The 22904-nt window shown below is 38.3% G+C and overlaps 3 protein-coding genes and 1 non-coding gene across 5 annotated transcripts; all 4 read right to left on the bottom strand.

Annotated features, from left to right (window-relative positions):
• Positions 1 to 470: 470 nt before the first annotated feature.
• Positions 471 to 12253, bottom strand: LOC105452844 (zinc finger protein DPF3-like). The gene is made up of 9 exons (XM_011694331.1): positions 12040 to 12253; positions 11829 to 11938; positions 11078 to 11314; positions 10755 to 10960; positions 10501 to 10570; positions 8622 to 8777; positions 6249 to 6683; positions 1572 to 1684; positions 471 to 1159 (listed from the first exon to the last, which is right to left on the bottom strand). The coding sequence occupies exons 1-9, from the start codon at positions 12129 to 12131 to the stop codon at positions 1028 to 1030; spliced, it is 1551 nt and encodes a 516-aa protein (XP_011692633.1). The 5' UTR covers positions 12132 to 12253; the 3' UTR covers positions 471 to 1027.
• Positions 12254 to 12886: 633 nt separating this feature from the next.
• Positions 12887 to 16642, bottom strand: LOC105452842 (threonine--tRNA ligase, cytoplasmic-like). Of its 2 annotated transcripts, none has more exons than XM_011694329.1 (5): positions 16309 to 16642; positions 15889 to 15978; positions 14043 to 15598; positions 13667 to 13956; positions 12887 to 13557 (listed from the first exon to the last, which is right to left on the bottom strand). In XM_011694329.1, the coding sequence occupies exons 1-5, from the start codon at positions 16378 to 16380 to the stop codon at positions 13409 to 13411; spliced, it is 2157 nt and encodes a 718-aa protein (XP_011692631.1). In that variant the 5' UTR covers positions 16381 to 16642; the 3' UTR covers positions 12887 to 13408. The 2 variants fall into 2 exon arrangements, with proteins under 2 accessions (XP_011692631.1, XP_011692632.1); XM_011694330.1 differs by having other exon boundaries at positions 16451 to 16641.
• Positions 16643 to 17648: 1006 nt separating this feature from the next.
• Trnar-acg lies at positions 17649 to 17721 on the bottom strand. The gene has a single exon. It is a non-coding gene; the product is annotated as a tRNA-Arg (tRNA).
• Positions 17722 to 17859: 138 nt separating this feature from the next.
• On the bottom strand, positions 17860 to 19765 carry LOC105452841 (UPF0488 protein CG14286). Its single transcript, XM_011694328.1, has 2 exons — positions 18751 to 19765; positions 17860 to 18647 (listed from the first exon to the last, which is right to left on the bottom strand). The coding sequence occupies exons 1-2, from the start codon at positions 18877 to 18879 to the stop codon at positions 18120 to 18122; spliced, it is 657 nt and encodes a 218-aa protein (XP_011692630.1). The 5' UTR covers positions 18880 to 19765; the 3' UTR covers positions 17860 to 18119.
• Positions 19766 to 22904: the final 3139 nt, after the last annotated feature.

Genomic DNA, 22904 nt, shown 5'->3' with positions numbered 1-22904 from the left:
GTCAGTTTCTAAAATGAGCAAAAAATACACTTTGTTCAGTACGAATGTAAAATCTAACATCGTCGGTAAATCGAACTCCGTCATATTATCTTTAAAATTAGTAATCTCTTTGTCCGTTCCACCTATGGAACCTTGTTGTTGCTAACAAGTAGAGGTGTGCAAATGACGCATTTGCGTTGTCGAATCAAATTGAATCTGTAATTTTCACGAATCAAATCAAATTAAATCTCTTCTCGATACAAATACGAATAAAGTATTCCCAAATTTACACGCTAATTTAATACAAAAAATATCAAAATTTACAACTTACATTATTTTACACAATGATTTGAACAAACGGAGGATCTATTTTGGTTTTATATTTCAATACAAAGGATTATATGTAACATTTTAAACTAGAAAATATGTAATTAATAAATAGCAGTGATCGAAAATATAAATAAAGCAATCAAAATAGGCGATCGATTCAAAATTAAGAAATTTCAAAATCCTGTTAATTTGAAATTCTTAAATTATATGACTTCGAACTTTTCAAAAATGAATCCACTGTGATTCAATTCGGATTCGAACTATTCGCATACCTCTGGCTAACAGTTGGATTGGGACATATCTTTATACAATCTATTCGTAGAAGCTACCTCAGTTAAATTATAAATACGTGTTTCCTTACATCTTTATCTCGTTGAGATCACCAGTGCCTGAGATATCTAATGTTATGCTATATAAACGTATTCTCCTAATTATTATTATTATCATCATTATCATTAACATAATTTAAGGGGGGGGGGGGGGAGAATCGATGATCAATGCAAATTTATTGTAATAAATAGTAAAGTCGATGAAGCGTTGCCTTTCACAGGTTTTTTTCTCTTTCCCTCTCTCTCAAACAAATTTGCCGGTCTGTTGTAAACGCCGTTTGTAATACTATGTGGGGTGAGCCCGTGAATACTCTCCTAATTCTCCTAGTAAGATGACCGCTATACCACGGCAAATGGGATAGCTCCGTGACTTATCTATGAAAGTGGACTTAATCACGGTGATGAAATTCGGCTATGCATAGGCGGCAAGACCAGGAGCCCTCGGGAGGTGACGCGAGAGGTGGTGCCAGACAATACATGTGGTATCCACGATCACAGTCGTCACAGAACAGCAACTGATCCTATTTCAGTTCGCCAAACCGTTAATATCAAGTCAATCCATCATGATCGCGTAAAAAGCGCATAACACTAATAAGCACATATTTACTTTCATCGGTCTTCCATAAAATTCCAACGGTAAATACGCGTAAATACGCGTTCGCGACAGCGCGTTAACTCAAGTTCGGTAATGGAATAAATGTCAGAATTATTTACGACGTGTCGTTAGACGAGAGATTGATTTAATTAGCGTGAACGTAATATGGCACAACGCGAAAAGATTCTCCGATAATCCGATTCTCTCGCGATAAAATATCGAAATCGACTCGCGCTCGCGCTCGCCTCTACTACCTTAAAACATCCGCGGGCGTGAAAGCTACATTTGCTTACGGAGAGCCTTGCGAGAAGAGAGATTACGGAATTATAGATACTTACATCGTTGTCCGAGGTGCCGCAAATAGAGCAACATTTGCACTCGATACACTGCCACCTGTACTTGCGAACAGAAACGATCATGTTTGCAGTGAATTGCAAACAAGTTGGATGCCCTATAACAAGAACGTACGCACGTCAAGGAACACGAATTTGGGACGAGGAGTCTGTCGTGGGATGCGAGTAGAAAGGTGCCAGGACAGTTATCTTGTGCCGAAGAACAGTGAACTCCAAGCTATTGTTCTTTTTTTTTATTATTACTTTTTTTCCACAAATCATTTACTTTTCGATGCTCTCTCATCGTATCAAATCGAATTCTTTTTTATTTTTTAACAAGAGAAGAAGAGCATGAGAAATTTGGTCAACAAGAAAGTACGACTCTAGATGTCTTTCACCTTTCCTCAGCACTAAAAACGTCCGGAATAATGATACGTCCTCATGTTTCCGCACAGAATATTTTATTTCATGATATCTGTAATTTCCTTTTTTTTTTTGATGTTGCATTTTGAACATACTGTTATTATTTGGAATAATAGGTGGTAAGTAATAGCAGGGCGTACCTTGGAATAGTTCACGTTCTTTCTTGCGCAGCACAATATAAACGTCGCAGATGCACACTCTCCCTCGCTCCTTTTTTCTCTCTCTCTCTCTCTTGCTCTCTTTCACTCTCTCGCGTTCTCTCGCAAATTCTCTCTCTCTTTCTCTCTTTCATTATCATGCACACAACACGCAACTCATATAACGTATCACATTTTTTATATATATTATATATATATATGAAGCCATATATATATACTTATATATAACTAGTGTGACTTAAATACTATATTTATAAGCCTCATTGGGTATTGCTTAATTAAAACTGCCTAATAACAAATCTTCAATTTTATATATAACAAGGAGGAACTATATATCTGCATGCTTCCATTGTTTTTTTTTATACCATGTGAGTTTTTCTTACGACAATCTAGGGATAATATATCAATTTATACAAGAAAACTAAAACGTAGTACCCTCTAGTCTCTGCCACATATTAGCTATATGCCATGTTAAATAATAGAATATCCTACGTTGTATCGTATTGTTATATGTAAAGAAGCTGTAACATATCTTTGTCGATTAGCCTTCTCTATACTCGAGTTTACATAATATATGTATATTAGAAAGTACTCTGTAACATGAAGCTCTACGATTAAAGAAGACGGCTCCGTTCACGGCTGTAAATCATCTCCAAATACTTCGGAAGTCGATTGTAAAAAATATAAATAAAAAATTTAAAGAAAACGAGCGCGTAGGAAGTAAAAAAATTGTACGACGTTACAACTTGTGTGTGGCGTACAAGTGTTAAGCGACATTGTCAAAAATTGCGATTGTATACCTATGCAATCGGCAAAAAAAAAAAATGCAAAACAATTCGGCGTCTGGTAGTTACAAAACGCCTCTCTCTCTCTCTCTCGCGCGCGCGCGTTCTCTATGCCTGGAAAAACTCATAAGGTATTACATTAATTTCATTACACGGTAAATCCTGTTTTATCCCTAATCAAATGATATTTGTACGAGTATCAAAGCTTGTACAAAACTAAGCTATGTCAGATTTCTACAAGAAGATATTTAGTCACGTTATTTATGCGTGTGACGCAAGTCAGTTAGAGAGGTACCTAACTAAAAAACACTCGGTAGCGAAACAAATTCTTCTTCTTTATGGTTCTGTAAGTGTGTAGCTTTATCCCATTATCTTCTCGTCTTGCACGTTAAATATGTAATAAATATATTGCGTCATTACAAATAACAGTAATATAGCAAGGGGACGGTAGTGAGGGGGGGGGGCGGTTATTCTATATTTAGGTCGGAGAAGCTAATGCCCACAACTAAAGGTAATTAAGAGCGGCAGATACAATGGAATGTGCGACATATCTAGAAAGAAAAATCAACGAGCGGCTTCCGATCAAACAAGTACGCGCGCGATCGCGTCTCTCTCTCTCTCTCTCTCTCTTTTTTCCTCTTCCCCTTTTCTCTTTACGACGAAACACCGGATACACCATCGATACATCGAACACTCTCTCCGTGTTACACATTTTAATTGAAAATTCACGTAAATAAATTCTCTACCTCAGAATATCATCTCACATATAGCGCTTCTCTCCACGATGAGAGAAACATCGATAATCGTGAAAACTGGCTAATGTGAGGATGTAAAATGAGGCCGCTCGAGTAATAACCTGTCTGAGGGACAAATTGTTACTCAAACCACACAGCTTTATGCTTATTCAACGGGAGATTGTTACACGGCACACTTTACACGGCCGTGTAAAAACGTATCTCACGTTGCGTACCGAACGTCTCTCTCGAATCCCTGATTCGCTTCTCGTGAGAGAGACACGCGCGGATTACTTTTCAATTAATAGAAATAAATATAATATGAACACATAAACGAGTCATTAAACAAGTACCAATCGAAATGATCGTATAACAGATAAAACATCGTTCCTACTCGGTCGTTATAATTCAATCTCTTTTTTATTCGAAAGCCCTTCGAAGTCGCGAAAAAAAGGTAAATCCTTAGAATTGCACTCTCGCCTCCCTCGATATTCCTTTCTCTCTCTCTCTCTCTCTCTCTGCGCTGCGCTCTTAGCTCGCATCATCTAAAAACCTCGTAATAGCCAACAAACGCAAAGCCATCAAAAAAAGTATTTACAAGCGTTCGGAAAAAACGTAGAAATATTGAAATGTGACGCGATCAACACCTCTCTCTCTCTCTCTCTCTCTCTCTCTCTCTCTCTCTCTCTCTCTCTCTCTCTCTCTCGCTCTCTCATTATCTTACAATAAATACGTTGCTTTCATTAAAACGATTCTCATGATTGTGCTGGATATATAAAGTATATGTATATATATTATATATTGCATCTAAAATTCTTCTAAACCTGTGCCAGTGCGTTTCTCACGCCGTGCATCAATCGCCTTCTCTCGTTTTTCCTTTTTTTGATTTCTAACACAATAACGAAAATATCGGGATACACTGTCAAACAGAAGACAAACACATCCTCTCTCAATGCTGTGCTCTGGTGGTATGCTGTGCAACAGGAATTTTAACAAATTTGCGTTATAATTCCGCGAAAGAAAGCAAACGATTCCGTCGACTCGCTACACCGATGATCCCAAACACGCATATACACACACACGACGAAAATTTGACTTCTTCTCACCGGTGAAGACTTTTTTTTTTTTTAGTTTTTTTCTCCGCAATAATTACCACGATTACCGATTCCATGTCTTAGAACTAATCATCGAGATACTACAAATCACAGCAAATTCGCTCGTTAGCGTAAAGGAATTCCTGAAAATTCCTATTACTCAGATGCGACAAGTTGCACCATTGACAAAACGATGTTTTGTATTCCTCGCCTTGACTAGTGTATGTAAAGCTCGTAACCGTTTGATCTACACTGTGCAGATAATTGAATGCTTCTCCCTCTCTCTCTCCCTCTCCTCTCCTTAATTATTGCACCCAGTTGCAAACACAGCATGGCTTTTCTACTACCCTTGGCGGCAGTGTGACAGGACGCGTCACGCGCGCGCGACACAACTGTAGTAACCCTATACAACTCAAAAATTTACATTATCCCCCGTTATCTCGGTGGAAACACACCTAAGGGTTCGTATTTAAGAAGATGTGGGGGGGGGTCTCTCTGCAAAAACCGGATAGTGGATGTTTCGCACTTTTTTAACGACTAACGCCGTAGACACATATACCGTGTTTTTTTTTTTTTTTCGTTCGTGATTAACGCATTAACGAAGAAAAGCAAAAGGCAAAAAGGATGAATACAAGTGTAACAGATAAATTCTAAACATCTCGATTGCGCGTTTAACAATTGTAGGTACGTTTGGAATACACGAATGGAGAACAGCGAGATCCTCTTTTGCGTAAGGAAGGGCACGTACGCTTGCTTGCTTGCTCGCTCGTAAAATTAACGAATTACTTAATGTCTTTCACGATATTAACAGCTGAAACATGGAAGTATAAACGATTATATTATAGCATAGACACGTGTGTGTGTGTGTGTGTGTGTATATATATGCATATATATACGTATATATATACATGTGTATATATATGTATACCCATATTATTCTCCCCGTAACGCTCCGACATCGGCTTTCATCGGCTGCCGACTGAATTATCGCGTCGCTAAGTAATCTCTAAGTCATGTACATATCCCGTAAATATATATAAGCTGTTGGTCACCTCGCACATTCGCGCGTGTCGCGAGGAAGCGTACGCAAGATATTGCAACGAGAGCTGATTCCTTTCTTTCTTTCTTTCTTTCTTTCTTTTTTTTTGAGTTGTATTTGGCTATGTATGCACAGAGAAACGCAGTGCGCGATAGGCTCGCAAAGAGACGTAGAAAATAGAATCGCCGTCCGTGAAAACGTACGGCTCTCACCGTCGATCCGGGAATATATCGATTTCATAATTGAATACCTGTGGCTACGTGATCATACCGTCATCGTCGTCGTCATCGTCGTCGTAGTCGTCGTCGTCATCGTCGTCGTAGTCATCATCACCGTCGCCGTCGCCGTCGCCGTCGCCGTCATCGTCGTCGTCGCACGCCGGCGACAGTGCGAGTTAATTGTGATTCGCTCGCCGGGTGTACTTGCGCTTGATCTTTTCCTCTGGCTTACCTGAGCGGCCGCAGTCGCTGCACGACACCAGCTCCTCGGAACCGCCGGTCTTCTTGTTCTCGCGCGCGTCACCCAGGCAGAAGTCGCAGTACGGGGACGGCTGCGCCGCCGACGACTTGCCACCGGCCTTCTTCTCCGCGGACGGTCCTCCGGGTGTGGGCGGGCCGCCCGTGGGGCCCGCGGTGTCCGCGGACGGCAGCGACGTGACGGCGGTGCCGCCGCCGGGCGAGGACGCCGCCGGCAGGTGATCTTCCTTGGTCGCCGGGACGGTGGGTGACGCCGGTGCGACGGGCGTCTGCACGGCCGACTGCAACTGCTGCTGCGACTGCTGCGGCTGCGACGCCGTTCCCGCAGCGGGTGCGGCGGTGGGCGCCGCCGGGGAGGGACTCGAGGTATTCGAGGAGGTAGCGTTCTGACGACCCCGACGTGTACCACCTGATCACAAACCGATCAACATACCCAGTTGCGCTTTGCCGTCACAAGCTGATGACCATGCACACCGGCTTTTATATAATAGACAATAGACAAATTCATATTCGACTCTTTCTCACTCTCTCTCATTCTCCCTCTCTCTCTCTCTCTCTTGCTTTCTCTTTTTCTCTCTCTTTCTCTCTTTTTTTTATCCGTTCGGTTATAATCGATTCGGTTATGTCGAAGTGGGAATCTGGCAAGGGCCAGGAATATCCCCGGAATAGAATCTGAGGCGACTCGACCAGTTTTCGTCCAAATATATACAGAGTCCTCCCGATCCATTGTCACATCTCACAATAATAAAAGAGACGCAGATAGAAATCAAAAGAATGGTATTGCAATATATGTATCTATGCATCGAGCATTTTTCAGATAATAACCAAATAAAGGATAAATTATTGAAAAGAACTGAGACTTGCACACCTTGTGCTAATTTTTAATTAAAGAATGATTATAATTATAATGTAAAAAAGTAAAAAAAAAAAAATCGCAGAAGAAATCAATTCAAAATGAGCAAAAAAAAATTGCAGAAGAAATATTCAAAATTGTGAAAAAAAAGTACTTATAAACAAAAGCGATTGTAATCGGGACACTCTGTATAACGTCTCTGTATAAATCAATTAATCTACATCTGTTTATATACACATACGTACGTAATATGCACATAAGCAGTCCGCGTAATGGCCATTTTTCTCTCTCACCGCATCTCTCATGTAACCGATATAACGGAATCAATTATTCTAAACTTCACAAGACTCAACCGACTGTTACAACAAAGAAAACAAATCTGATTATATGTAAGTATAACAAAGTGCATATATATGTCAATCAGTACATTCCATCACCAGCAGCAAAATCCAAGATATAACGACGAGATGTATATATATATATATCGATTCCAAGTACAGACAGATACAAACAAACGGCTTTTCAAACATATTGGAGCTACAAGTAACTTCAAAGATACCTATTTGATTTTTTTTCAACGAAGCCTCAACATTCATTAATAGGAGAATCGAAGCCAAAATCGCTCTAGGAGTGATAAAAAAAGCGTCAAAATAGCAAAGAAGAGAATCTTACGCTTGTTAGACTCATTCGTAAAAACTAATAATCATGCTAAAAAGGGATACGAAAAGAGAGCTATTAATAAAAACAAAAAGAAGAGAATGAAAAAGAAACACGCATACACACATACAAAAACGCTCAAGAGTCACGACGTCGTAAATCGCGCCGAGGAAATACCAACCTATAGAAACTCGATAATTTTTTTCCACTCTCTTATATATAAAAGGAAGTAAAATATTTCACTATTCTGTTTAGAAGCATGCTACTGCAAAATACTTGCAGCACAAATAATTATCGCTTCCTCATTCATTAAAACATTCCCATTTTCATATGTAAAAATTATATCTTATATATATATATGTAAAGAAAATATATATACAAATAATTAATTATAAAATGCAAAATAAAATGGCTTATATCATACTGACTTGAATGACGTTTGTATCCGTATGATATATAAATAGCTTAAGACACATAATATAAAAATTGAACATCGTAAGAAAGAGCAAAAATTCCACACATACATATTTAGAAATATAAATTTAAAAGTTAGAGAAGAAAAAATGTTCACGATATCTTATTTGCAATGCATGCACACACATTTGCAGTACATGTAAAAAAAATATGTATATATATTAAATTGTTATATTGGGATAAATTCTCGGATGAGTAGTTGCATGATCGGGACAAGATTGAAAGACAATGGCAGAATGGGAGGGGAGGCGGCGGGAAGGGGGAGGCAAAAGGGGTCATAAATTTCAAGGGGGGGGGGAGGGTTAAAGGGAACGCGGGCGGCTTAAAGGAAAGTGAGAAAACTGAGCTGATTTTGGCTCCAACCTGGCTGGTTCGAAGCAGCGGTGTCTGCAACGCTCCTAGGTTCAACTTCGGCAGGACTGGGACTTAGTTCCTTAGCAGGATCACCGGAGGAAGTAGAGTGGGAATGACCGTAATGGTAGACCAGACCGGGTCTGGTCTTATACCGTGCGCTGCATACTGCAAAAGTGCAAATACTGTTTTCCCGCAATCCATCCAATGCAACGTCCAATGATAAGACAGACCTCTCGTTTTTAACGGACGATCAAAGGGAGGTAGTACGGGACAGTAAAGCTTGACAGGGCGGGGGTATCAAAGGGGTATAGCATTTGCACACCTTCCGCACCAGTACACATCCCTATCCACCTACGAGTCTATATGTGGACAAGCAGTGAAGGAGTTCCAGCCCAAGAAGCAAAAACTAATACGATGCAAGGCTTGATGCTTGTACTCCTACAGAATGAGCTCGCTACAGTGTGAGCCAGTACATTCTTGCTCTGTTATTATTGCAGGTCAATAGAGCTAGTCCGAAGATATTTGGGCCGGTAACGTCAGCTCGATTGTCAACGGATAAGTTTCAACGCTCTGTCAAAATTTGTGTCTCGAACACACGAGCTTAGTATAACCAGACCAAATGTCTTTAGATTATCTGCTAGTCTAACAGGAGTGGTTTCAAGAAGTAAACAGATTGCAGGCACATTCGAGTTAATTCATAGACTTTATGTCTTATGGGAAAGTTTGACCAAATTAGTAATTACTATTATACTCCTTCCAAATAATATCGAGATTGTTCAAAGAGTTATTCTAATCCTTTTTTTTTCTTTATCTCTTTCTCTTGTTTGTTTACGCTAAATAATCGAATCCCATAAATTTTGTGCATAATGAGTATATAGAGGAGCTGTTTCTCTAAAAAGAGACATGTAATTCAATCCTCACATGTCTCGTACAAAAGTTAGTAATTAAAGATTAAAAATTTTTATTATGAATTTAAATGTTACGTGATGATTGTAAAATATTAAATAAAAATCAAGCTTTCGATAATAGTACCATATGTTAGTAATTCTTGAATCGAGATGAAGTTATTAAAAGTCGAATGACAAAATGTTAGTTTAATTAGATTGCAACATGATAAAATCTTTGATTTTAACACAATGAAATAATTGCAAGCTATTTACACGGAACGTTTTGACTATATCCACTTACATATTTATTTTTAATCCGATTAGTAAATGTAGAGAAACATGTGAAAGCGTAAATATAAGAAGCATATACTGTTTATGCACAAAGTTTTGGATATTTGGAACCATACGACTAATCTCTGCCTTGCACTCAGAATCATACCATGACTGCCCATACTCAAGAAAAGAACAAAATAAAGTAATAAAATACTCGCACAATAAAATCCTTATATTCAAATTCCTGTGTATATTGCTATTTAGACTTGAAAAAAAATTACCGGCTAATATATATGTTGATCAATCTCTCTGAACAAACAATATTAAGATATCGCGATAATAAGAAAATAAAATTATATATATATATATATAGAAAGCACCTTCCCGCATTATATAGTTTGTTACGTATCTGAATTACCATTGCCTGGATTATCATTGCATAAGACTATTCAACTGTATTATATTATCATATATTCAACTGCAATATTTAACAATTTATTTCAAGGATTTCCATCATATTTTGTATATCATAATCAAGTTGTAATACTTGTAAATAGATGTATATTGATATGAATATAGAACAAAAATTAACAAACTTCTTAACGGAAAATTCATCCGTTTGTAACTTATTTGAAATAATAAACGTCAAAATGACAATAATAATAATATTTATAATAAACTAACAACAGGAAGTGGTCATTTGTAGTTGTATCTATGATTAAACTTACGGTCACAAACGAACGGTTTATCAGTGTCAACAGAGTCGTAGTTGGTCTTTTTGCGTCCACGGCCACCACCCTGCGTTAAATAAAACCAACATTTATTAATATCATATCTATAGATTATCTACAAAATTTACGTAAACACAGTAATTTGTATATAATGTGCCTTTACAGTTAAAAAAAAAGATATACTGATTCATTATACTAATATATCGTACATTTAAATTATTTAAACTGATTACATTTAATCTGTAACTTACTTTTGTACGTTTGCCACCTGGACTATCTGTGGACGGTGGATGACTACGGGCAGGATGATGACCACCTCCACGGGTTTTTCTGCGTTTCCGTTTACTGCTGTAACTTTCCTCATAATCATAATCGCTATCAGGATCGGGTTCTTCATAGGCATCCATATCTAACATATCTTGTTCGTCATAATACCAAGCGTCTTTACTGTGTTCATCTGAAAGCAATTCAATTTTTTATTTATACAAAAAATTAAGACTAGATATCTAAGTAAGATAAATTTAATATCGATAAAAGTCTGTTTAAATGTAATTTAATGTTCAATTTTATTTACCTTTAAGTGCCACTGAATCTTTACTATCATCATTTACATGCGTAATAGTTTCTACACCCTCCGTTCCATCTTCCGTATCTCCTCTCAGTCCTCGTTTCGGATGCAGATAGTGCATTAAATATTGCCGGCGTTTCTTTCGCCATCGTTTACTTGGATAAGTGTAAATCTGGCCGTGCAATAACCCTGGTAATCTTTCTCTCGAGGACATAAAAAGTGCAGAGTGATTTTGTGCAACACCTGCAATTCCAAACAAACTACTATACTATCGTTAAAAGACAAAGTTGTGTTGGTAAATTCTTGCGGTGATTTTATTGTAAATAATATATCGCAAATTGCAAATTAATGTGAGTACCGGAGCATAAAAATTAATTGGAACTAATTAATAATAAATTAGATCAACAAATTTTCTTTCTATATATTTGTAAAATCTATTTATAAAATATTGTATATTGTTATCTTAAAGTTAAGCTAGGAAACCAAAAATTGATGCACTTTGTGGTCTAATTGTACAATATAAAGAAGTTCGATGTGTGAAAAAGTCAATATTATTTTTTTCCAAAAGACAAAAATCTTTACGGAATAAGACCTTTATTGGCCATTTTGTGTATCTTTTTCCAGATAGATATTTTCACAGTGACGCTCACAACAAATTCGCCCGGTAAAATCAATAACGCCAGAGCGCGATTGATCAGCCAGTCGGTTAATTCGACAACCGGAATAAAATTAATCAGGACGGGCGAACGAATTTTACCTGTTTGCGAGTCGAGGAAAGGCATGCGGAGACGTCGTTCCCGGCACAGTCGGCTATTGTAATTGGAGGAATTCTCAATGGCTTCTCTGTAAGCCGTGTCGTTGAGGAAGCTGCAAAGCGGATCGATAGTTATCTCTCTACGGCCGCTGCCCTAACACCATGACCGCGCTCGCCCGCGGGAACAACACGGGGGGGGAGAAAAACAACGTACCTCTCGATCTTGCTTAGGTTACTCTCGTTCACCACTTGTATCATTCCGCTGTTATTGTGTGCCATGGCTGGGGAAATCGCCACCGTCGTCATTTTAAAGGACAGTTCTGTCCAGCCCCACCTCCTCTCGCTCGCCCGCGCACTAGTCCTGTTACGTCCCGTAGTGCTCCGGTCCGGAGTCGCTCCGGTTTCTTCCCGGAAGTGGTACCGCGCTGATCAAGCGTCGCGCTGTACGTATATCAATCGCATCAATAATAGCGCGAGCAGCGTTACAGCGATAAATACGTTACTTGGTAATGTATAGAATTATTACTGCAATAAAAAGAAGAATGTCGATGCGAAACACTTTGCGCGTCTATCGATTCAGTATCGTGAACCAGCACCGTTGTATCGGTATAGGTTAGGCGGTTTCGAGGCGTGCGCGTCGTAAATCCCATTCGAATGTTCATGGCATTGGCAAGTCAATAGTCTTGCTTATCATGTTGTTAGAGCCAAGTTTTTTTTTCTGACAACAGAGAATTCAGAAATACATAAATAAAATTTTTGAGATCGCAGCGTTCAAAGTTTTATTGCGCAAGGAGCAATTATATTTACTGTACAGATTCTAAAAGTTTATTAAATTGAGAATATTGAAGTAAAAAGAAAATGTTTCAGATATTTATTATGCTTGAATGTATATATTACAAAAGAAAGATCAGATTTAATTTCAAATATGCAGAAAAAAGATACAGTAATATATCTTAGATTATATAAATAATATTGATTAAAGAGAGACAAAAACATTTTAATAAATGTTTTAAAATATCATCACTATAAGGAAATATTTAAAATATTTGTACTCGAATATATATTATAAAAAAGAAAAATCAGAGATTTAATTTCAAATGTACAGAAAAAAGATACAGTGACAAATCTTGGATTATATAAATAAGTAATATCGATTAAAGAGCCAAAAAATTTTAATAAAGATTTTTAAATATCATCACTATAAGTATCATTGTGTATAAATATGTTCAACAAAATATGTTAAACATACATGTTAAACATAAGATATGTAGAAATGTGGTAATTGATAATTCATATTATAATAGAACGTAATGTATACGAAGAATGATCAAACATTTAATCACATGTAATAATAAATGCTGTACACTTATGTGTGAAACGCACATAAATAATATCCCTGGCTTTCCATATTTATCGAAGAGAATTGACGTACAAAAAATTAAGAATGTACATTTTCCTAAACAAAGAAATAATTCACTGTAAAAAAAAAAGGATCCATATCGTTATTAAGTTCATTACAGTTTTATCAAGATCTCGTGCAATATCTAGAAATAAATAAATTTGCTTTAATACAGATTGCCGAATTAAGATTTTAATTCGCCGCTTTGATCTCTCGTTTCCTTCATGACCTTCAGCTTCGCGATTAACTCGTCCACCGCCATTTCACCGTGCACCACGTTGTCTCTCGTTCTTATATTCACCGTGCCGGCGTTACGTTCCTTCTCTCCCACAACTGTAATAAAATTCACGTTATTAGCTATTAAGCTGAACAACACCGAGCGATACAGTTTTATTCGTTTTTTCTTTATTGTAATTTTATTTATCAAAAGCTTGGTACGTACCGAGTATAAAGTTAAACTGTGCAAGCTGAGCATTACGAATCTTCTTGTTTAGAGTGTCACTCGGATCGGTGTCGACTTCGACCATCACGCCAGCGTCCCAGAGCTTCTGTTTCACCTCGTAAGCATAATCGTCGAATTGCGACGCTACCGGCACAACCATCGCTTGCCGCGGAGAGAGCCAGTACGGCCATTTACCGCCATACGATTCCGTTAGGATCGCAATCATGCGCTCTACCGAGCCCAGGATAGCTCTGTGTATGATAACCGGTCGGGTTTTTTCTCCAGCTTCGCTGTAAATATATAATTAAAAACAAAATTAATGCTCTGTATCCAGATTTACCAAAAATTTAGAAAAAGCTTTTTAATGGATACCTACTTAACGTACGATAGATTGAACCTAATTGGCAACTGGAAATCCAATTGTATCGTGGCAGTCTGATGAGGCCTCTTGAGCGCGTCCATAATGGTGATGTCGATTTTAGGTCCGTAGAACGCCCCGTCCTCGGGATTAAGGGTCCACGGTTGGCCAAACGCGTTCAGACTCTCCTCCAACGCTTTCTCGGCCTCGTTCCAGATCGCGATGTCGCCCAGGAACTTCTCGGGTCGCGTGGACAGGCACAAGTTGAACGTGAAACCGAGAACGGAATACACGTGCCACAGGAAGTCGAGAGCGCCGCTGATCTCGTCCTTGATGTGCTCTATGGAGCAGAATATGTGCGCGTCGTCCTGCTGAAACCGTCTCACCCTCGTGAGGCCCGTCAACGCGCCCGACAGCTCGTTGCGATGCAGCACGCCGAAGTCCGCCAGTCTGAGCGGCAGCTCGCGCCAGGATCTGCACCGCACGTCGAAGATCAGGCAGTGGCCCGGACAGTTCATGGGCTTGAGCGCGAAGGTCTCCTTCTCCACGTCGAAGGAGAACATGTTCTCCGCGTAGTGCTGCCAGTGTCCCGAGGTCTGCCACAGCTTGCTGTTGTAAATGTTCGGGCTGACCACCTCCTGGAAGCCCCGCTTCCTGTACTCGGAGCGAATGAACTCGATCAGGGTGTTGTATATGTGCGCGCCGCGCGGCTGGAAGAAGCAGGAGCCGGGCGAGAGCTCGTGGAAGAAGTACAGCTCCTGCTCCCTACCGATCTTCCTGTGATCCCGCTTCGCCGCCTCCTCCTGGAACTTCTCCCACTCCTTCAGCTGTTTCGCGTCCGGGAAGCTTATCCCGTACAGCCTCTGCAGCGACTCCGCGTTAGCGTTCCCCTCCCAATACGTGGACGAGTTCTTCGTGATCCTCATGGCCTTGATCTTTCCCGTGTGCCTCACGTGCGGCCCCCTGCACAAATCGATCAGCGGACCGCACCTGTAGGCCGTGGTGGTGGGCGTGTGCACCCTCTCGGTTATAATCCGCACCTTGAACTCGTTGTACTTGAACATCTCCAGGAGATCCTCCTTCGTCATCTCCAGCCGTTCGAACGGCTGCTTCTCCTTGACTATGTTCTTGTACAGGCTCTCCAAGTACGGGAAGTCCACGTTGGAAATGCCCTTCTCGCCCAGGTACATGTCATAGTAAAAGCCGTTCTCGATGGGAGGGCCGTAGCAGAGGCAGCCGCCGTAGACTCTCTCCATGGCTTCCCCGAGGACGTGGGCGCTGGAGTGCCAAAACACTTGCTGACCCTCCAGATTATCGAACTTCAGCAGCTGCAGCTTGCAATCGCACTCCAGAGGTCTGTCGAGATCCCACAGTTCGTTGTTGACTTTGGCGATCACAGTATTGTCCGCCAGCCCTTGGCTGATGCTTTTCGCGACGTCATAAGGAGTCGTGCGCCAGGACTGCGCGGGCACGTTCTTGCCGTCCGGAAGAGTTACAGTTATATTTTCCGGAGTCTTCGCCGCCACTGCCTCATCATAATCCTTTTTCAATTTATCCCATAAGACAATACGGTCCTATAAAGACATAATTGCATGTTAAAACGAAGATCTAATAATTGCATCTTAAACTAGAAAAGCTATCGATAAGTAATTAGAAAAACAATTCAGTTTTGAACATATTTGTGCTTGCACTTCTTAAATTTATTTTATTAATACACTCAATACAATCGCATGCAAAGAAAAATATTACAACTCAAATCATAAAATTAATAATTATATTTGGAAAGTTTGAAAAGCATTACAACTTCATTTGTCTCTTTTTAAAAGCGTCAAAGCATTTATATTATAATGCTTATGAAGTTTACCTGAATATAGGAGGGCCAAGGTTTAAGCTCCGACACGGACTTCATCTCCTGCGCAACCTTTTCTTTCTTCTTCGCCTTCAACGATTTCGCCTGAAAAAAATAAAATATTCGAAATAAAAATTGTCACGACAATTCAAGTGAGACAAGTTGAATGACGCGAAGGCTCGTCGCGTGTCAGGTGAGCCGGCCGCATATGTGTGTACGTCAGAGACACTGCGTGAAATAATGCTCATAGGTTACGTCAGATTATCGATTCGGACGTTGTCAATGGTTGGTTATGTTTTTACAAGACAAAAGGCATGTTCTCTAACGCGACTTGCATTGTTAGGCAATGGAACAACATTCGCATTCGAGAGCGATAGCGTTAACAATCGCACACGAGCGGGGATCGGAGAGGCGAGAAAAAACATCTTAACCAACCCGCACATGTGTCCACTTAATACCGCCGTAAACGGGCCTACAACAAACGTGAAAACGTAAACTCGTCAGCATAATAGCTTGACGATACTCAGAAAGCGAGAGAGGTTCGCGGAGTCGTATGTAAAGTCGGGGGGATTCGTGCCTTATCCTCCGTCAAGGTCAGACTTTGCACGTCGGCCACCACGTTGTCACCCATGGTTAGAACTTAGACAAGTATCACGCGATCGGGCCGCCGGTCACAACTAATCTCCCTCGGCAACTTCGATTCTGCGCGAATCGCAGCGAAACGTGGTCCGAATTATTACACACCACACATAGATATACGTCTATACATATATATGTATATGGAATGTCGAAAGGGAAATGTTTTCTTTCGACGTGTTTTGGAACGCACCGATATCGTGAGAACAATGAGAACCACCCTGGCTGCGTTCAGTGGAAAAAGCAGCTTTGCAAATGTGAGATTCTTCAATGTGCTTGCCCTTCCTCACTGGATTTAAATATACAAAATTTTGCAAAGCTGCATTTTTCTTCTTCTGCCTCTTCTTTAAAAAGAGAATACCCAGCTCGATTATATAAACTCCTTAGAACTGGAACTATAATGTACAGCCAATCATTATTTTAAAAAATATTGTAACAATTGCAAAGCCGTTTTTTTCTTTTCTTCTCTAGAGAGCGAAGGAGAAGGCTTGGCTTCTAATTCCTTAAAACTGGCTAATACGATTAAAGCTGATTTTTTTTTAAACACAATGTAACCATAATAGATTAATTTTTAAATAATTTAAAGAATTCTTTTTAAGCTCTAGTAAAGATTTTAACAAACACAAATATAAGTATGATATAAAACAATGTAGTTCGTTAAAATACAATTAATTCCAAGTACCTATTGAGATCCTGTGACACAATGGATAATTAATTAACGCGTCTGACTACGAATGCATAATCATGTCTTGCTTTAGAAAGAAAAAACAAGTTTTAATAGATTCACCTTCTCTCTCTAATTCCTGCATTTAAAGTTTTCACTTGAAAATATGAAGAATCCTTTCTCTTTCTAAACCGCGCTTATAAAATCTTAAATCTGATTTCGTGCTTTAAGATTTCAATAAAAAAAAATAAAATAAATCAATAAAATAATCGGGCCATATTTCGAGATTATATTTCAGACGATTTTAAATACAAAATTCGCCCGTGAACATTGCTCAAAGAAATGTATTCATACCTTTTTCACTTAAAGTTTTAATCAATTAATTTCATTATTTATTCTACAAATATTTTAGTTTAAAATTTTTTGCATACAAAAGTAAAATGTATGCTACAAGAAAAATTCATTAAAAAAACATCGATCCTGCCAGGATTCGAACCTGGAATCTTCTGATCCGTAGTCAGACGCGTTATCCGTTGCGCCACAGGACCTCGATGTATACACAGACTTAAAAATAATATTTTACTTAACTATATTATATTTTATATCATATCTATCTATATTTGTTAAAATCTTTAATTATACTAGAGCTTAAAAAAATCCTCTAAAATTATTTAAAAATCAATTTATAATAGATTCCTATTTCCATTTTATTCACGTAAAATTTTTGGTACTTCTGTATTAGCTTCATGAATGTATATAAATGCAAATAAAAATATAATAAATTTCCATAAATGAAACAAAATTTTGCTACGATAAATTATACTCCATATCTTATAAATGATTCATTAATTAAAAGCAATAAATTAAAGTTAAGTATGTAAACCTGCATATAAAATGTCAGTAGAGCAAATAGGAGTTGGTCCTTGGATAAATGTCGAAGTAAATTTTATTGGCGCACTTGAAAATTAAATTGAAATGGAGTTTCGGCCTTACTACTACCACTAACAGTCTGATTTGTACTTTGTGACGTATTTTGCGTTCCATGACCATCCGTCTGTCTATTGGAATTCTGCGTACTGCATCCAGCCGCTTTCTTAATGAACATTGATTTCTTGTCTGCCGAAGCGGAACTGGCGAACTTGACAGCCGATACGGCTTTGCTGAACTTCCGCTCGTCCTCAGCCATCCTCACTCTGTAGTCACCCAGCGTGCTCCTCATTATCTGTCTCTTTTTTATTAACGGCGCGGTGTTACTTTTCAACGAGTGCAACTGCTTGCCAACTTCCTGCATCTGCTTCTCCTGCAGCTTGCCGGCAGCGAGGCTCGTTTCCAACTGTTGTATGCACCAGCACAGCTCCAGCTCGAAACGATCCTGCGCCTCTGGATCCAAAGCGTCATTTGTACCGTCTACCGTCCTAGGGGGAACGCGCGGTTCCGACACGCTCTTCGTGCTCCTGCTGTTGCGTTTGGAATTCTGAAATAAACACGATGCTCAACACCGGTTGCCCCTAACCTGCTCCAATAATAATACATATTGTTTCTTTCGAAACAAGGGACCGGGGATTTTCACGAATTACCGTCGCAGATTTCGGCGGCATTTCACAGTGAGATTTATTTCCGCCAGCGGCTCGCGTAATTACAAAATTACAATATGTCAACGTAAATCTAGTTCCATATACGATTAAAGATAGAATACATGTGCTCATAAATATGTTACTTGACGATGCACAGATGTTAGGTTATAGTCCTGGAGATACGAGCGTGTTTTGGCGACGGTGCAGCCATCTGTTATACGCAGGAGGAAATAGAGCTGCGTTATCTCGCAATGCCGATCGACATGTGTAAAATCGATTCTCTCAGGCGAGAGTTTTAAATTTCAAACGAGTTTAGTGAACGAAAAACTTCGCGATAACGTAAAGATACGAATTTTGAATTCGAAGATCCTGCGCATAGGATATGCATGTTTTTGCTTCGAATTATCGCGTTTTAACATCTACAGCTTACAAGTTTGACGTTTGAGCTCGCGTTTATAATACCGTTCTTCTTTCCCAAACGAGATTCGCGAGAGGACTATATAGGTTCTTATATATCTTCCGGTTTCTGCGCAATAAATTATCATCAATAATGCTCGTGCCGGTGATCGATGCTGGAATGGAAAGAAATTATACGATTACAAGAGAGGAAATGATCAACTCGTACGTCGCGCTACATGCTGATCCTATAGTCTTCACAGTTATGTAGGGACGGACATACGAAAAGTGTGAAAGTAAATTATGCGGAAACGCAACACAAGAGAGCGGCGGAAAGTGGAAAAAATTGGATTGCGTATTGCGGCATGCGGAAACGCGAAGGCGTGGGACAGTTTGCGGGGGAAATTAATAAGAAAGTACGACGACTCTCCGTAAAAATGAATTGGAAAACAATTCGGTCAGGAATTCGCCTCGTGCAAATTTCTGATCTACGAAATTAGACGTCGAAGTAATTAAAAACAAATACAAAAACTTGCAAATCAATTTAACAATATTCGAAATTTCGATTAACCCGTTAACGCGTTACATTAATCGTAATTTTATTTCAGTGTGTAATAAAAAAAAAATTAATTACAAAAACAAAAAAAATTTTCATGAGCGCTTTTCAATTGAGAATTATAAATATTTCTATAAACGCACAAATAAATATACTTACTACGAACAAAAAAATTAATAAGAATTAAATTAATATAAGCGTTAACTTTATTCTTTTCGATTTAGCTGTTTTTCTGTAAGACGATCTTTTAGAGAGGGAGAGATATTTATGCATTCCGGTAGAAGTAGAGAAGAGCGGTAGAAAAAAAAAACGTATAATGTACAAGATAGTATACACAGTATATATAGACGACAGGGTGACATTAATTCTTCAGAATATATTTACAAGAGCAGTACAAAGAATAACTCGATATTACACATATATATTCGTTATGTAGACTAACGAGTAATAGGTATAAGCAGGTGAACAGTTTAAATATTAATTGAGGCACGTGATAATAAGGCATTTCTACAGAGGATAGACACACGGTCGTACGCACGTAAGATAGAGCGTCTTTCTTAAAAATAAAAATAAAAAAAGTAAATTTAAGAGAGAGAATTAATCATCACAAGCTTCGTGGCGTATTAAAATTACACCTTCATCTCTCTTGATTTATAGAGGAAATATAAAGTTTCGGAAAGATAATATATTTTGAATGTCCTTCAGAAATTTTTTTTACCCTTTTATGATATTAGAAAAGTTTTTTTTTTTTGTAAAACTGTCACGTATATAAATTGAAGGATAGACATATATCATTTAAATGTGCCCATCGATAATCTATATTAATGTCGGATCGAATCGCTATTTCTGTAAATAATAGTTCTAGCTGTAGTATAAAAGAAGTGACAACAAGTGATAGTTAAAGATATCTGACAACAAAGTTCTCCGCCTAAAAAACATCGCAAAGACGTGTTCGATCTTTGAGACGTCTTCCGGTCTCTTGCTCGGGACATTTAAACAGAATCTGCAAACTACGAGAGAAACTAGGAATTAAATATTTTCTTCTCTTACACATAAAAAAAAATACCCTCGCGGGTAAAAAACGCTCCTCTCGAATACAGTCTATTTAAGTACTCGCACATTATTAAGATAACGAGATATGTCTATTCGCAGTTCATTTTCATCTCAGATCATCTCGATTCTTCCCTTTGAGAGCGTCAATTATGTCTATCTTACGTGTTTACAATCGTTGCAAATTACATTAGTGGACGTCACAATGAAGATTGATATTCAGTGCAAACCAATTGTGCTACACTGAATAACATACCGTTTTTTTATCTTAAAGTGTATATATGTGTGTGCGTGTGTGTGTGTGTGTGTTTTGTGTGTGCACAGACGCGTGGTCGAGATCCCTAAGGTTTAGAACACATAGCTAAATTGTCCGTTTGACCGTCCAAAAAAGAGAGGATGGGCCAAAGGTTGAAGGACACATTATGTACAAGTAGCGAAAGTCATTAACACAGACTGGTAATGACATTTCCAGTTAAGCGGTAAAAAAAAAAACGTAAGAGAAAATGCCGTGTGTATCTTAATTTGTCCATTCGTCACACCTGATCTCCGGCTTAATTATAACAAGTATACAAAATATCATCACATCGCGCGGTCCAGATTTAAGTACAAGATATAATTCGTTCTCTCTTGCGTACGTATCGTACGAAATGGAATTTTGTGTGTGTGTTTGTGAACCGACGTAATTAGAAGACAACACAAATTACATATTTAAGATAAAAGAAGGAGAAAAAGCATCGACAGCTGTTTTAAAGACTGCAAATTCGGAAAAAAAAGCAATGCCAATACACGTCGGTTAGCCTGTAAACGCACGTCTTCACAGAATCCGACAGGATCCAACGTCCTGAAACGTGTGGCTTATATCTTTCGTATTTCAAAGTGTATGTATTTAGCGTAACATGTAATCACATACATACGACATCGAGCCGCTCGCAAACAAAAAAATGTAGTCTTTTGCAATCGCGCACAAAGTGTGATTACTCCTTAAGATATAATTATCTACGAGAAGAAATTCGTTACGCATTAAGCGTTTCAAAATTCACTCTTATCATCGCGCCTTCTCCGAGATACAGATCCACTTTAACCGAATTGTCGTAAGTGACGTCGGCGTTACAAAAATATTCGCATTTCGCAAAGATTTACACAAGAAAATTGTATATTAAAAATATATTACATTCTTCAAGAGAGAAAACTATGTGTGAACAAATAGATATTGCACGCGTATAATATACACAATCATCGCGAAATAACGATTGTAATAACATTAAAGATAATGAATAAATAGAAAATTAATTCTTTAATGGCAAGATATAAATGTAGATATTAAAATTTTCTTTTTTTAAATAAAAATTAAAACGCCAGTGTAGCAAGATGCCAGATACGGCATATATACTATTAATCATCGTCATGTAATATTGACTATTGACTTTATATAATTATTTCTTATATATCTTTCCTGCATAAATGTGTTAAATATTTCGATTACTATTCATAGAAATAGTTGTCTGTCCATAGTTTTTAGCATAATGAAATTTTAATAAGCAATTCGACAACGTGAAAGATTTTAGAAAACGCAACGAGACTGATATAAACGTAGATTGGATTCTCACGTGTTAACAATATTACAGTTACCTTAAAAAAAAAACACACAGTTTAAATGAGTTTAAATGAGCATTATTAACAAGCAACGAAACACATTTCTATGATAACAAACTTATCGAGTTATAAAAGATTATACGAGAAATCATCGCGAAGTAATGCACAGCGGAAGCATGCAACGATGAATTCACAAAACAATCTCAGATTTCTGACTCAAATAGTACAAATGATGTTGATACAAAATGAGAGAGAGATAGAGAGAGAGAGAGAGAACGCACTACACGTATAAGTCACAGTAAGTTGAAAAAGCTACAACAGGTGGATGGAGAATAATACCAAAATAAAATACTGCCAAATGTAAAAACCAAGTAAAATGTATTCTATGGGCAACATCGTAATAATCATATATCATTATGCTGATACACTGAAATATAACCACAATGTGTATGTGTTTACAATGTTGTATGTATGTGTGTGATGTACACAGAGCGTTTATCAAATAATCATTATTTATCACTAACTCTGACAATGATTATACTGACCAATAATAGGCAATATG

Source organism: Wasmannia auropunctata, unplaced genomic scaffold (genome assembly GCF_000956235.1).
Source record: "Wasmannia auropunctata unplaced genomic scaffold, wasmannia.A_1.0 LD336026.1, whole genome shotgun sequence".
Lineage (NCBI taxonomy): Eukaryota > Metazoa > Arthropoda > Insecta > Hymenoptera > Formicidae > Wasmannia > Wasmannia auropunctata.
The sequence above is the reverse complement of the archived record's forward strand: the minus strand, read 5'-3'. Positions and strand labels throughout refer to the sequence as shown.

Bases quoted from the DNA above. Each gene is read 5' to 3' on its own strand.
- LOC105452841 (XM_011694328.1), bottom strand. From the start codon at position 18,879: ATGAGCACATGTATTCTATCTTTAATCGTATATGGAACTAGATTTACG. The intron at 18,648-18,750 runs GTAATTCGTGAA...TGTTTATTTCAG, and splicing joins TGCCGCCGAAATCTGCGACG to AATTCCAAACGCAACAGCAG.
- LOC105452844 (XM_011694331.1), bottom strand. From the start codon at position 12,131: ATGACGACGGTGGCGATTTCCCCAGCCATGGCACACAATAACAGCGGA. The intron at 8,778-10,500 runs GTAAGTTTAATC...GCACTTTTGCAG, and splicing joins TAAACCGTTCGTTTGTGACC to TATGCAGCGCACGGTATAAG. The intron at 6,684-8,621 runs GTTGGAGCCAAA...GTTTGTGATCAG, and splicing joins CGCTGCTTCGAACCAGCCAG to GTGGTACACGTCGGGGTCGT.
- LOC105452842 (XM_011694329.1), bottom strand. From the start codon at position 16,380: ATGCTGACGAGTTTACGTTTTCACGTTTGTTGTAGGCCCGTTTACGGC. The intron at 15,979-16,308 runs GTTGGTTAAGAT...TATTTTTTTCAG, and splicing joins TTAAGTGGACACATGTGCGG to GCGAAATCGTTGAAGGCGAA. The intron at 15,599-15,888 runs GTAAACTTCATA...ATGTCTTTATAG, and splicing joins CTTGGCCCTCCTATATTCAG to GACCGTATTGTCTTATGGGA.